Source organism: Penicillium chermesinum, assembly GCF_028974085.1.
Source record: "Penicillium chermesinum strain IBT 19713 chromosome Unknown utg000005l:1.0-4115287.0:1.0-4118363.0, whole genome shotgun sequence".
Lineage (NCBI taxonomy): Eukaryota > Fungi > Ascomycota > Eurotiomycetes > Eurotiales > Aspergillaceae > Penicillium > Penicillium chermesinum.
The window spans coordinates 3,288,319-3,300,866 of record NW_026695315.1 but is presented as its reverse complement, the minus strand read 5'-3'; the positions used below and the strand labels follow the sequence as shown (position 1 = coordinate 3,300,866).

At 52.8% G+C, this 12,548-nt stretch overlaps 4 protein-coding genes across 4 annotated transcripts; 1 reads left to right on the top strand and 3 right to left on the bottom strand.

Annotated features, from left to right (window-relative positions):
• Nucleotides 1-447: 447 nt before the first annotated feature.
• On the bottom strand, nt 448-1,344 carry N7468_007421 (3-demethylubiquinone-9 3-methyltransferase; the record flags this gene model as incomplete). The annotated part of the gene is made up of 1 exon (XM_058476717.1): nt 448-1,344. The coding sequence occupies one exon, from the start codon at nt 1,342-1,344 to the stop codon at nt 448-450; it is 897 nt and encodes a 298-aa protein (XP_058329607.1).
• Nucleotides 1,345-3,091: 1,747 nt separating this feature from the next.
• On the top strand, nt 3,092-6,937 carry N7468_007420 (uncharacterized protein; the record flags this gene model as incomplete). The annotated part of the gene is made up of 1 exon (XM_058476716.1): nt 3,092-6,937. The coding sequence occupies one exon, from the start codon at nt 3,092-3,094 to the stop codon at nt 6,935-6,937; it is 3,846 nt and encodes a 1,281-aa protein (XP_058329606.1).
• Nucleotides 6,938-7,343: 406 nt separating this feature from the next.
• On the bottom strand, nt 7,344-8,104 carry N7468_007419 (polysaccharide lyase family 20 protein; the record flags this gene model as incomplete). The annotated part of the gene is given in 2 exon segments (XM_058476715.1): nt 7,344-7,610; nt 7,625-8,104. 2 exon segments carry the CDS (start codon nt 8,102-8,104, stop codon nt 7,344-7,346), a joined length of 747 nt encoding a protein of 248 aa, XP_058329605.1.
• Nucleotides 8,105-9,391: 1,287 nt separating this feature from the next.
• N7468_007418 (putative C6 transcription factor (AmyR)) lies at nt 9,392-10,797 on the bottom strand (the record flags this gene model as incomplete). The annotated part of the gene is made up of 3 exons (XM_058476714.1): nt 9,392-9,763; nt 9,827-10,277; nt 10,340-10,797. The coding sequence occupies 3 exons, from the start codon at nt 10,795-10,797 to the stop codon at nt 9,392-9,394; spliced, it is 1,281 nt and encodes a 426-aa protein (XP_058329604.1).
• Nucleotides 10,798-12,548: the final 1,751 nt, after the last annotated feature.

The following is a 12,548-nucleotide window of genomic DNA, read 5'->3' as shown; positions in this document are numbered from 1 at the left end:
ATTGGGTCTGTTAGGGTCTACCAGAGACTATTGTATGGCTCCTGGCGTGGAGCATTAACCCGGGGACCATGACCCAGTTCGTCATCACCGGGTTCATCTCCGCAATTTGGGGAAGAAGAGTCCACAGGCCGCAATTGTACCCCGGAGAACGGAGCAGACGCCCTTGAAATGGTGTAATCTTGCTCAAGGATTAGGGGGGTGATGTTCGGATCTCGTATTCCGACGTAGATCCAATGCTTGCTTGTTAGGGGAGGGGGGGGGGGGGACCGTAGATTGGCCAATGTCTGCTGGTTTGCTCTCCGTAGATCTGCTTCCTCAATTTGGGTATTGCGCTGTTGCACTTTATGATAGAACTTGGCGAGAATTCGATACAATGAGGATCACGTGCTAGACCCAGAAGGTAGCGGAATGATAATTTTCTATGGATTGATTTACATGGGAGGTATCTTACAGGCCAAACGCGACAAACGCGACATGATAGTTCAAATGCCCTTCTTCACAGCCCAGAAGTAATTGCCCCAATTTTCGGAGCCCGGCACCATCTTCCACCCGAGACCGGGCACATAGACAGCTCCAACACATTTCCACTTCATCCCGTCCAGCAGGGAAGGGCCACCCCCGTGTAGCAGCAGAGTCAGCAGCACGCATTAATCCTTCTTGAGCCCAGGCATGTAGCTCGGGAGGATTTACGAACTTGCGCCATTCGTGCGTTCCCCGCGGGACAACCCCAATGGGCCAGGGGGCCTCTGCAATGACTTGGTTAAGAATGAAAGAAGGGAAGGTACGAGAGATAGTGGAGCCAACGAGCCAGCCACCTGGCTTTAAAGCGCGCAGACAGTTTGCTAGGAAAGCCTGTGGGGTAGTCGTATTCGGATCGATATGTTCGATGACCTCGAACAAGGTGACCACGTCGAACTGTGGGTGCTGCGCTTGCGCCGCCGTGGGTTGCGTACTTTGAGACTCGGGTGCTGTAGGAGAAGCTAATACGTCTTCTAGTGTGGTGTTCAGATAGCGAAAGCGGCCGCTGCGGAGATGCGCATCGACAGTCGGGTCCATGCGTGCATGTTCCTTGGCGATCTGGATCAGGGTTGTGGTGGGGTCAATGGCAGTCATCGACGCAGCGCGGGAAGGCGTTGGGGCGGGCGCTGAAGGGTCGAGAGGGATGGTTCGAGCGAGAGACTCGGCAAAAATACCACCGCCGCAGCCGATATCGAGGTAATGGAGGTTTGCGGAGTTCGGGGATGAGGCTTCTAGCACAGCTGGGGGTGGCCCCTCTGCTAGACAAGATGCGATGAATTCATGACGGAGAGGATTCATGAGATGGAGGATCCGAGATGGACCCATTGGGTCCCACCAGGAGCTGGCGAGAGAGGAGAAATGGGAGACCTCATCGGCCGAGACGGAGGATGTGGAGTGTTGGCGAATGAGGTTTGGCCTTGGGCCTGCAATGGAGGATTGCGGGGGGATCTGGGGAAGATATGAAAGAAGTCCAGGCCTCCCTGAGGCCGCTGGGGATCGGCAAGGCCGGGAGGGGCAATGCAATCGCTCGTATCGAGGGCATGATGATATTCAGACAGACGGCCCGATGGTCTGTCAGGTCACAGAAGAGTTAGTGACCAGGCCCAAGGAGGGCGTTGGTGGGCGAAAGACGAGCCGAGACTCCCAGAGGAACCTAAACGGCAATACGAGATCTTACCACGAACACGAGGCTCCCTGACAATGACAGGCGAAGATCCAAGGGAAAAAGATGAAGCTCGCGATCTACGCGGGAAGCGCGGGTGCGGTTCGAGACAAACACGCCAAGTCTACATTCTGATTGGCCGGACCCGTCGCCAGCTTAATTGCTTTCGCTGCGAAAAGCTTCACGAGAGACTATTACGTTTTGAATGACAGGTAGTTCAAAGCTGGATCTGCCTTTCTTTTCCGGACCAATATGAGAATATCAATTTGATTTCTAGAATGGTCTATTCGGTGAGAATCGGCATGTGGAGTGCGGAGTATGACTGCGTTCGTATACAGCTCCGCGACCACACCGCGCCGTCGATCGTGGCTAGATTTATCACAGCCGGAGATCTAAGTATGATTCTGCCTGAACTCTGGCTGTTGGGATACGGTAACCTTGTTGCCTGGTGGGCATGAAGTGCAGATCGAACTTTCTCGAAGGCGGAGAGAAAACGCCATGGTCGCAAACACGCAGGTACCCTGAGGCCCTAGGAAGCTCTGGGGCCAATAAGCCCAAGCCATAGTATAAAGCAGAAACCAATCGACCAGGATATTACGCCACCAATCAGACGCTCCTCATCGATATCATCTTCTTATCCTGGTATGTGAAAATGCAAACCGTTGGGAAAAGAGAGAGTTTGACATGTGAAAGTGGAGGTGGGGCAGTATGCGATAACAGATAACTGCAAGTAAACCGGCCCTTTTTCGAGGCTCGAGAGGGACAAAGCAGAGGCATTTCTAGTATTTCTGGCCTTCTTGGCAGGTCACGCGGGGTCTTTCCTGTTTGATCGGGAGGATGGACGCGCCTCTAATTGCCGGTGGCTCGTCAGCCGCCACTTAGATTGCAGCGCAGTGCATCGTGGGCAACAGCGATCTCGGGAGCTGCATATGAGAGAATACGGAACCTCATCGGATGGGAGCGCCCCGGTAACAAAGAAAGACAACCATTGGCCACCGCCAAGGTCGGGCCTCTAAACCCTGTCTCATCGAGGAGTCCTTGCTGGCCCATGGGAGCCATGCTGTGCTCCGCTAGACAAGTTCTAGTCTGGCGGCGACCATGGCTGGACCCGCTCGAACTGCTGGAAGCTTGGCCGTGCCTCTCAACAGAAATGGTGGGCAATAAGTATCGTTTGGTCCTCGCCTCACTTGGACGCTCTCCCCGGAAATCGCGCTTGGGACAATCTCAGTGACGCACTCGGCTACGAAAACAACCACGCGCAAAAAAACCCCTCCTTAGTTGCATTTCTCGGGTTTTGCAACTGCATTCGAACTGCGTGGAGTATCATTGGTTCACCCTTCTATGGGTCGTCTGTTCTAAAACTGCCCTCAATCTCTTTGTTTCTCCCCCGCCATTTCAATTTCCCGAAAAATGTCTACAAAGAGCTTCATCGACACTACCAAAGACCTTCCTACGCTGTTTAAGAAGCAGGTGCAAGCGACCCCCGATCTCGTTGCACTAGAGGATGGAGATGTGAAATATACCTATGCCGAGTTAGACCAGGAGGTCGAGGCGCTAGCTAGTCGGTTGCGATTATATGGTGTCGGTCGTGACACCCTAGTGGGCGTGTTGCTTCCTCGCAGCGCAAATTATGTGATCGCGTGCCTGGCTGCACTTCGTGCCGGGGGAGCATTCTTGGTCCTCGAGCTTGCATATCCAGCGGGTTTATTGGCCGATGTTATCCAAGATGCCTCTCCCGCGGTCGTGATTACCCACCGTGTTGACGCAAGCAGAGTCAAGGCGGCGTGCCCGGTGATCACCCTGGATGATCTACCTGCAGATGCCAACGGTTTCGCGAAAGAAGCTTCTCCTCTGCCGGCTTCCGACGATCTTGATCGACTCGCCTTTGTTTCTTATTCGTCAGGAACCACCGGCAAGCCCAAGGGAATTGCCAATCCCCATCGAGCTCCCGTTCTGTCTTACAACCTGCGCTTTGGTGTTCAGGATCTCCAGCCAGGAGACCGGGTTGCCTGCAATGTTTTCTTTATCTGGGAGATCTTGCGACCACTATTGCGGGGTGCAACAGTTGTCACCGTGCCCGATGATGTGAGCTATGACCCCGCGGCGTTGGTTGACCTCCTTGCTTCGAAGCGTATTACCGAAACCCTCATGACCCCGACCCTCCTTGCGACTGTTCTCTCCCGTTATCCTCCTGGAAGTATCGAAGCTCGTCTTCCCGAATTACGGACACTATGGCTCAATGGAGAAGTGGTGACCACCGAGCTTGCTCGGCGAACTATCGCGGGGCTGCCCAAAACTCGCCTTCTCAATTGCTACAGTGCATGCGAGACTCACGAAATTGCGTGCGGGGATATTCGGGAGATGATCGATGACAATTCTCTCTATTGCCCTGTGGGTCCTCCCATTGCTAGCGGCCTCGTTCATGTCTTGGATGAGAACCTACAGGAAGTAGAAACTGGCACAGCCGGAGAACTCTTCATCGGCGGTCAAATGCTTGCCCGAGGATATCTTAATCTTCCAGAGACGACTGCGAAGGCTTTCACTTCACACCCATTTGACAAGACTCCTGGAGCTCGTTTATACCGGACTGGCGATCTCGCGCGCATTCTCCCCTCAGGTCTGTTAGAAATCACAGGCCGAGTAGGTGGCATGATCAAGCTTCGAGGATATTCGGTAGTTCCTGCCAAGGTAGAGAGTGAAATCTGCCAGAATCTGGCTGTCAGCCATTGTATCGTCATCGCACACGGTGAAGGCTTGGAGAGGCAATTGGTCGCATATGTCGTGCCGGATGCAGAAGCCCGTGACCGCTCACCCGTTGAAGTCAACGAAGCTGGCCACAGCCCCGCAGCTCGCCGTGTTCTTGATCAACACCTGGCGCATTATATGATTCCATCTCTCTGGGTCGTGATGGACGAACTTCCTACAAATGAGGTCTCCGGAAAGGTTGATGTGAAAAGCTTGCCTGGCCCTCGCACCGCTAGCCCTCAGCCTAGCGAGCAGTCCGACAAGGACCCGATCGCAATCGACCACGTCGCAGTCATCTGGGCGAACGTTTTGAAGGTTCCGAAAACACTTCTTAAGCCGGAGGATAACTTCTTCGACCAAGGCGGTCACTCATTATCTTTGGCTGACCTCGCATCGCGATTTTCTCGAACCTTCGGATTTCGCGTGCCCGTTCCTCGCCTGGCCGAGAACCCCACTTTGGCGGGACATCTTAACACAGTTCGCGCTGTTCGAGACGGCCATGCAGCAGCAGTGCAGGCAGATCTTCCCGCTGTTCTGCTCGCCGATTCGACTTTGCCCGAAGATATCAAACCCAAGCCCGACGCCGCTTTCACCCCAATTCAAAAAGCAGAGACTGTCCTCTTGACTGGTGCAACTGGTTTCTTGGGCGCTTTCTTATTGCATGATCTTGTTCAGAGCACTACAGCGAAGATCATTTGTCTCGTGCGATACAATGACCCAGAAGATGGTAGCTATGCGAGCGGTGTGGCCCGGATTCGCCGCAACCTTCTTGATCTAGGACTTTGGAGCGACACTATCATGGAACGTGTCGAGATCCTGCCTGGAAACCTGTCACAGACGCAACTTGGCCTGACACCAGAGAAATTCGAAGAGCTGGCTAGCCGTGTCCAGGTTATCGTTCACGCTGGCGCGACTGTCAACTTGGTCTATCCTTATGCCGCTTTGCGTGCAGCGAATGTCTCTGGAACTATCGAGGTGCTTCGTCTGGCTGCCAAGGGAGGAGCCACTCTAGAATACGTGTCCACGAACGGTGTCCTACCCCCTGCCCCTACCAAGAAGGGTTGGTCTGAAAATTCCTTCTTGGGCATTGAGGATGTCCCTACAAAGCTCTTGGACGGCTATGGTCAAACCAAGTGGGTTGCTGAGCAGCTCGTGCTGAAGGCCGGCCAGACTGGATTCCACGTGAAGATCCATCGATGCGGTACCATCAGTGGCCACAGTACTACCGGTGCAGCCAATCCGTATGATTTGCTCACTGCTTTGCTCGTGGAGTCGATCTGTCTTGGGTATGCTCCAGACGTGGATGGCTGGCGTGCAGAGATGACGCCCGTTGATTTTGTCAGCCAGTCGATCATCCACCTTTCCAACCAAGATCACGCAGGCCAGACGATCTACCATCTTGGTGATCCGGACCCCGTTGACACTCGATTCGTTTTTGAACAACTGAGTGAGCTTGGCTATCCTACCAAGTTCCTCCAGTGGGATGAGTGGGTAACCCTGTGGCAAGAAAAGCGAGGAATCACCAAAGGCGGAGATGGTGCCTTCACTGTCGATATTCTGCGAAGCGGTATGCCGCCCGTGGAATTCCTCCGCAGCATTGTGGTTCTCGACAACACCCTGACCAGACCTCTCCGAATTGCTGTTGAGCGGCCCAAGGTCGACATCCTCCTGTTGGAGACGTATGCCCGTCATTGGTTTGCTCGAGGGTGGCTCCCAAAGCCTCCTTCCCGCCAGGAATCTCTTGCATACCGATCCAAGCGCGCCTCACAAGGCCCTCTTGCTGGTCAGGTCGCCGTTGTGACGGGAGCCTCATCTGGCATCGGTGCTGCCGTGGCGACTGCGCTCGCAAAACAGGGCTGCAATGTAGCCCTCGGTGCGCGTCGCCAAGAGGCTTTGGAGTCTGTCAAGCGTGAAGTCGAGTCTTATGGCGTGAAGTGCGTTATTCGGTCCACGGACGTGACGAGCAAGGAACAGACCGAGGCACTCTTCAAAGCAGCTAATGCCGAGCTTGGTCCTGTCGATATCCTGGTCGCTTGCGCTGGCGTTATGTACTTCACCATGATGGCGAACGTTCAGACCGAAGAATGGGATCGCACGGTCGATGTGAACTGTAAGGGTGTCCTTAACGCTCTATCTTCCAGTGTCCCGGACATGCTGTCTCGTGGTCGCGGCCATATTGTCGCGATTACTTCTGATGCTGGTCGGCAAGTCTTCCCTGGCTTGGGTGTCTACTCAGCCAGTAAATTCTTCGTGGAGGCTACGTTGAAAGCCCTTCGTCTCGAGACGGTTGGCTCTGGGCTGCGAGTTACAGCCATTCAGCCTGGAAACACCTCCACGCCTCTGCTAAACATGTCAAGCGACGCCGAGGCAATTAAGAAGTACGGCGAACCCTCCGGCGCAAAGATCTTGGATCCGTCCGATGTGGCCAATTCTATTATCCACGCCCTCACTCAGCCCGAGCATGTTTCCGTTAACGAGATTCTTGTTGAGCCCCGCGATGAACCTATCTGATTTTCTTGAAGCGTTAATGCACTTTCTTTGCGAGCGTTGGCCTCCCTGGCTTCCTTCGGATGATACCAGCTTAGATATGCTAGCTATGCTTAGATATCCCTAGCCTATAGACTTTTGTTACACTACGTCTTTTTTACCTCTGAGGAATTGTTTAGACTAGTCATGGCGTATTCTAGACCTCGAAGTAAACCCAGAACCCAAATGGAGATATTTTCCCTCAGGCCACTCTAGCTCATTTCACTATCAAAGCCTTTCCATTCTCTGATGGGATTAGACAGCACTATACTGGTAAACTCAGATGAGACGAAACACGGGAACTCTCTCCGTCCAACATTTCGTGATAGAACGATTCCCGTACTGCAGCCCTTTCATCCTATCTGGCATCACTAGTCATCACACCCACGTTCTACCACTGAGCCGGATCGGCATCAGCAAAGGTAGTCCCCGTCGCAATCTGATCATACCAGACCTGACGAGTGCCCTGCGTGCCCTTCATCCCCTTATCGTCATGCCACCCATTCGCATACAGACCAACCCGAAACTGGAACTCCCGGTCATCCTCAATGGTCGTATCGATATTATAATGCTCCAGAATCTTCGTCCCATCGAACCACAACTTATAAAACCCCGTCCCATCCGTCTTCCAGCTCGCCTGGATCTCCACCCGATGCCACTCCCCGCAGAGACGGTAGCCGTTTCAGGGAAGGTCACCGTCTTCTGCGCACAGATCGTCCCCTGCTTCACGCGCGTATACAGCTGGTTCCCGCTCAGCCAGACCATGCTGGACGGCATGTAGTCATCGCAGCCTGTATCGGAGAAATCGGCGATGAACTGTGCGATGTTATACGTTTGGGCTGGGGAGAACTGCCAGTCCGTCTGGAGGCGGAACGCGAAGCCGTAGAAGCCTGTGTCGCCGCGCTTGTACACGTTGTTCTTGACGACTTCGGAGTGGTAGCGGCCGGTGTAGCTGGAGTCGTAGATCTGGGTCATTTTGAGGGCTGTGGGGCCTTTGTAGACTACGTTGGTCACTTGTTGGACTGTGCCTTTGTGTTCTTGGTTCGTGGAGTCCCAGCCTGAGGTTGTTCCGGTGTTGCTGAAGGTTTGGGTGCTGTGGACTGGGAGACTCAGGGCTAGGAGCGCTGAGGTGATTGCTGTTTGGAATAGCATGGTTAGGGTTTGGCGGCGTGGATTCAATGGAAGAAATGGTTTTCCCCCTCCTTTAGGGCGAGTGTATTGAGTCCCAAGCTTGATGTCTGCGTAAAGTTGACATGCGAAGAGGCATTTCTTTTATACCCCCGTAGTTCACTTTGTACCTAAGAGACGATCAATTCGTACATATACCAGTAAGTAGCTCCCTATACAACGGGCAGTATCCCTAATGGGATAGAAGCGGGGCCTAGTCTGTCTAGACTCAAACTCCGAGACGAATGTAACATCCCTAAAACCCCTGATATTTTATTGATTACCAACATTTAATTCGCAATTCGCTTGCATTGACTGGAAACTGTCAAAACTCCAAGACATGTGGGTTCGTGTTGCGCATTTTCAGTGACGGTGGCGTCTCTGCATACATCTTCAAGATGCCACTACAAGTACTTGATCTTGAACTGGGCATATCCAGAGACTTTTTGGACGTAAGGAAAAAAGAGATTTTGGCCCGAAATAGCAGCGAGCAACTAAAAACCTGTACAGGAACCGTAGCTATGCTGCTGGCGGCCCTTCCAAGGAGAGTAAGTATGTTGGGGAGATGAAGTTTGAAAATAGCTGCAGCTCATGACACACTAAGGATCAGCACGGACTCCCCCGGGCGCATGGGATCTTCTGAAGCACTCAACTATCCTCAGATGGGCCTTGTGCCGAGCCTAACCTGGCCCTAGACCAATCATGGCACTTGGGCTACTCGCTGTGGTACATAAGTACCGGGGCTTGCGATCCCAAAGCGATCAGCTGCCCCGCATCCTGTTCACGCAGCTGGACCCTGATCCTGCATGGTATGCAAGAGATCAGACTGCGCAGGAAAGTCTAGCCGAGGACAAGCAACCTATCGGTAGTAGCTGGTAGTAGCTGAAGGGTCGCTTCGGCCATAGTAGGGATTCTATGGGCATAATGGTCAACATCAGCTCAATCTACTAGTAACCTTTGGGAAAGCTACTGCCTTGGTATTATGACGCCTTCTCGGCTTCAGAGGACCTCCTTCTGCAAAAAAAATCTTTCTGATTTGTGCGAGTCAGTGCTCGTCTATGGTTTGACACTAGCGATCTTGATGATGCTATCTTTTCGCAGCAAGGAGATTGAGCAAGTAATTGATTGACAACCACAGGAAGCAGCAACGGCATGTGGATTGGCGAGGTATTGGGTATCAGATGATGACAGAAAGTGACGTGAGGAATGCGATGGAGGAAAACCGAGGAATCGTCTTAACATGAAAACTGTTCGTGTGATTCTGACCTATAGTCAGCCCATGGTCGGCCTTGATTCTTCCCCATCTGGAGCAGCTTGCAGAAGAGCTTCCAGGCTTTCATCAATCTTCTCAACATCGGACAAATTGCGCCAGTGGCTTGGCGGGTGGGCTGTTGCGACCCCAAGAGTTGGAAGGAAGTTTCCCATGTTGATCGTGCCATCCAGATTGAGTATCGTTTTGCAGCGTTCGAACAAGTGTGGGAACAAGTAGGAGGAAGAGCCGCGTATTTGTGAGAGGGTGCTTAGGATACCCCATAGCAACTGTCGCGGGTCGATCGTCGAGTTCGCAAGTCTATCAATAGCCTTTGTGCCCAGGGAGCGCGTGACATCTGCTACTGAAGAGCCTAGGTCAAAGAGCTTTTGTTCCTGTTGACATCGTCAGATATTTGGAGGCTCGGGCGACATTAAAGAGGAGGTCATGGAGCCTACCATCCCGATTCCGTGCGCATCCACTGCTCCCTGCGACGCAGCACCTATTACGGTCATGACGGCCTTCCCGACCAGCACCGGAAGGTGGAATGGAAGCAGCTCGTCGTGGCTGGAGCCCGGCTGGGTGGAATGATTGATGGAGAATTTCCACATCATGGCTTGGAGCCATTGCTGGGTAATCAATATATCCACTTGCTGGATTTCAACGACACCTTCCAGGGAAATTGCGTGGGCTAAGCTCGATTGGATCTTGGCCGTCGGCGGTCGCTCCAGAAGGCCATCGCTCCCTCCAGCCGAGAGCCAGTCATATAAACTGGGAGTGAGCATTTCGAAGACACCAATTAAGTTGATAAACCCATAGGCTAGAATTGGGTCCTCCGAACAGAGGACTTGTGGCTTGTAAATTGAACTGCGAAGCATGACTGGTTTAGACTGCTGGAGTGCGTAGCCTCTGTCCCATAATGTTAGAACTTTCTCTTTCCCGAGGATATCACCAGAAGTTGGCGTACTCACCTCTCGGTGATGAAGAGAAGCCAGAAGACTCGGCGCCTATCTTCAGCTTCTTCTGGTGTCAGCTCCGCATAAGTGGCCTCTCGATGCAGTCCCAGAGTAAAGGCCATGGAGAGAGCTTGGCAGAGATAAAACCACGCCCTGTTCTGTTGGTCCAGATTCCCATATGATGCGAAAAGGAAGAAGGATGTTAAGAGACTTTCGATCGTGATGTTGTCCACTGCATCGCACTCGCGCCGAGCCCGCTCGGCTTCTCTCAGAAGGTCCTCCCCCGACAGCGCCGAATGACCACCTCCAAAGCTTTGAAGTTTCGCCGGACCAGGAATGGGATGATCGCCGTCCAATTTTAATTGAATGTGGGTTGCGGCGCATAACGATGCCAGAAACGCATACCGGCTTGGCGTAAGGTGTTCTGGCTGCTCGCTATCTATCCGAATTTGCTCCGCGTGCACGACCGGCATGATGGGGAACAGATATTTCAAGTAGACATTCACGTGGGCTAATAAGATGTATGGAGAGAGTCGGCGAGCTCGAGGGAGCGTTCGCGTTGTCACGGAGTCTGCTGTTAAGTCGGAAGAGTCTGGGGTAGAGAACCCTGGCAGGACCGGGCCGTCAAGAGCGTATCGTGGCGCGTATGGTTTATCTGCAGACCGGAAATCTGACGATCCGGGTGAATCAATATGGTTCAATTCAGAACTTGATCTTCTGTCACCGGCACTCAGCGGGCCATTTGGTACCGCGCCGCCTCCCAGGATATCGGGGCCAAGGGATAGAGATGTCGGAACCTTGGGCCTTTGCGTCTCAGTATATCACTATAGGAGCAGGAGAGAAGCAGCTTTTGGCATTTGTCGCATGGAGATTTGCGGTCGCATTTGACTTTGCGCCGGCGACAATTATCGCATGACTGCAATGGTGCTGAGGATGACTGGCCGCTCATGATGTTCGGCGACGATGGTTCAAGGCAGATAGGAAGGTCGAATGGATGGATTGAGGCATGACCAGAAAGCACCTTGTGTTCTATGCAGGGACTTTAGAGGAGCAAAATGTGATAAGTTGGGGAGGCATGGGGCAACTCCATGCAAGATGGAGAACCTGCGAATGGGGAGCAAATCAGGATCGAGTCAGCCTGGAGGTGCCCACCTGGGCACCTTCGACCCCGCAAAGCGAAAAAGACGCGGATGAGATCGCCTTTTCCTTGGACCTTGAGGGTCGAAGCATAGATTTCACATAAATTATCTTGGCGGTAACGGCCATGCCTGAGCGTCAGCCATCATCCCTCGGGGCCCCGCGTTTAGCTCAACGTTGATGGACGGATCCGATACTCTCAGAACATCATACTGCGTAGAGCCCTCTCCCCGGGAAACCAAAGGATTATTAAGATCACTTGGTCAGGGCCCTCTCTACAAAGTGTTTATCCGGCCAAGATGAGCCCCCACCAGGCTAGAAAGCCCAAGATGCGTCATTTCCCCCTTTGGCTCCACCCGTAAGCCCAAAACCTGCCGGAGGTTTGCACGGTGAGCAAATAGGGATCGTGAAGTTCTCTGATATCCAATAAGACAAGCTACCGTTTTGTCACTATTTTGAGACCTTCCATCACTTTTTCATTCTCCGCTTATAGAACAGCCTTTTAACCTGCCCATCGCTGCTGTGGCAGCGCATTGTTATATGGCCAACCTTTTTCTCGTACTCAGAGGGAGACTGACGTGCATCTGTCACTTTGCTCGGGGGGAAATACCTGAGTGCGTGGACTGCTGGCAGGCCACTCCTTGCAGTGTTTCCAGCCAGTGATCCCCCTCCCAGTGATTCGAATTGTCAACGATGCGTGAATTATAGGTCTTAACTCCATTCTACAGTTCAAGCGCGCTCTGCATGAGTCGTTTCGCCTGGTATTATTGACCACTTAAGGTATATTAGTATTCGGCACACCTTACTGATTCTTACCCCCTTCCACCAAAAAGCACTACTACTTTGATTACGACAAATATAGACCTCGCTATTAACAACATTGGTGCTTTCATGTCTATCTTCATTATCCTCATCTGGCGTACCCATGACTGACCGATTAGGCCTTCCTATTCGCCTCAGGTACCAGAGTAGTACGCTGGGTGGAGTAGGGGACCACAGGATACGATCATCCGTGCCAGTGGATGCCAGTGCCGAAATTGGCTCGTCTTATTAGTAATATGCACGAATGTAACTCTATCTTGAGATG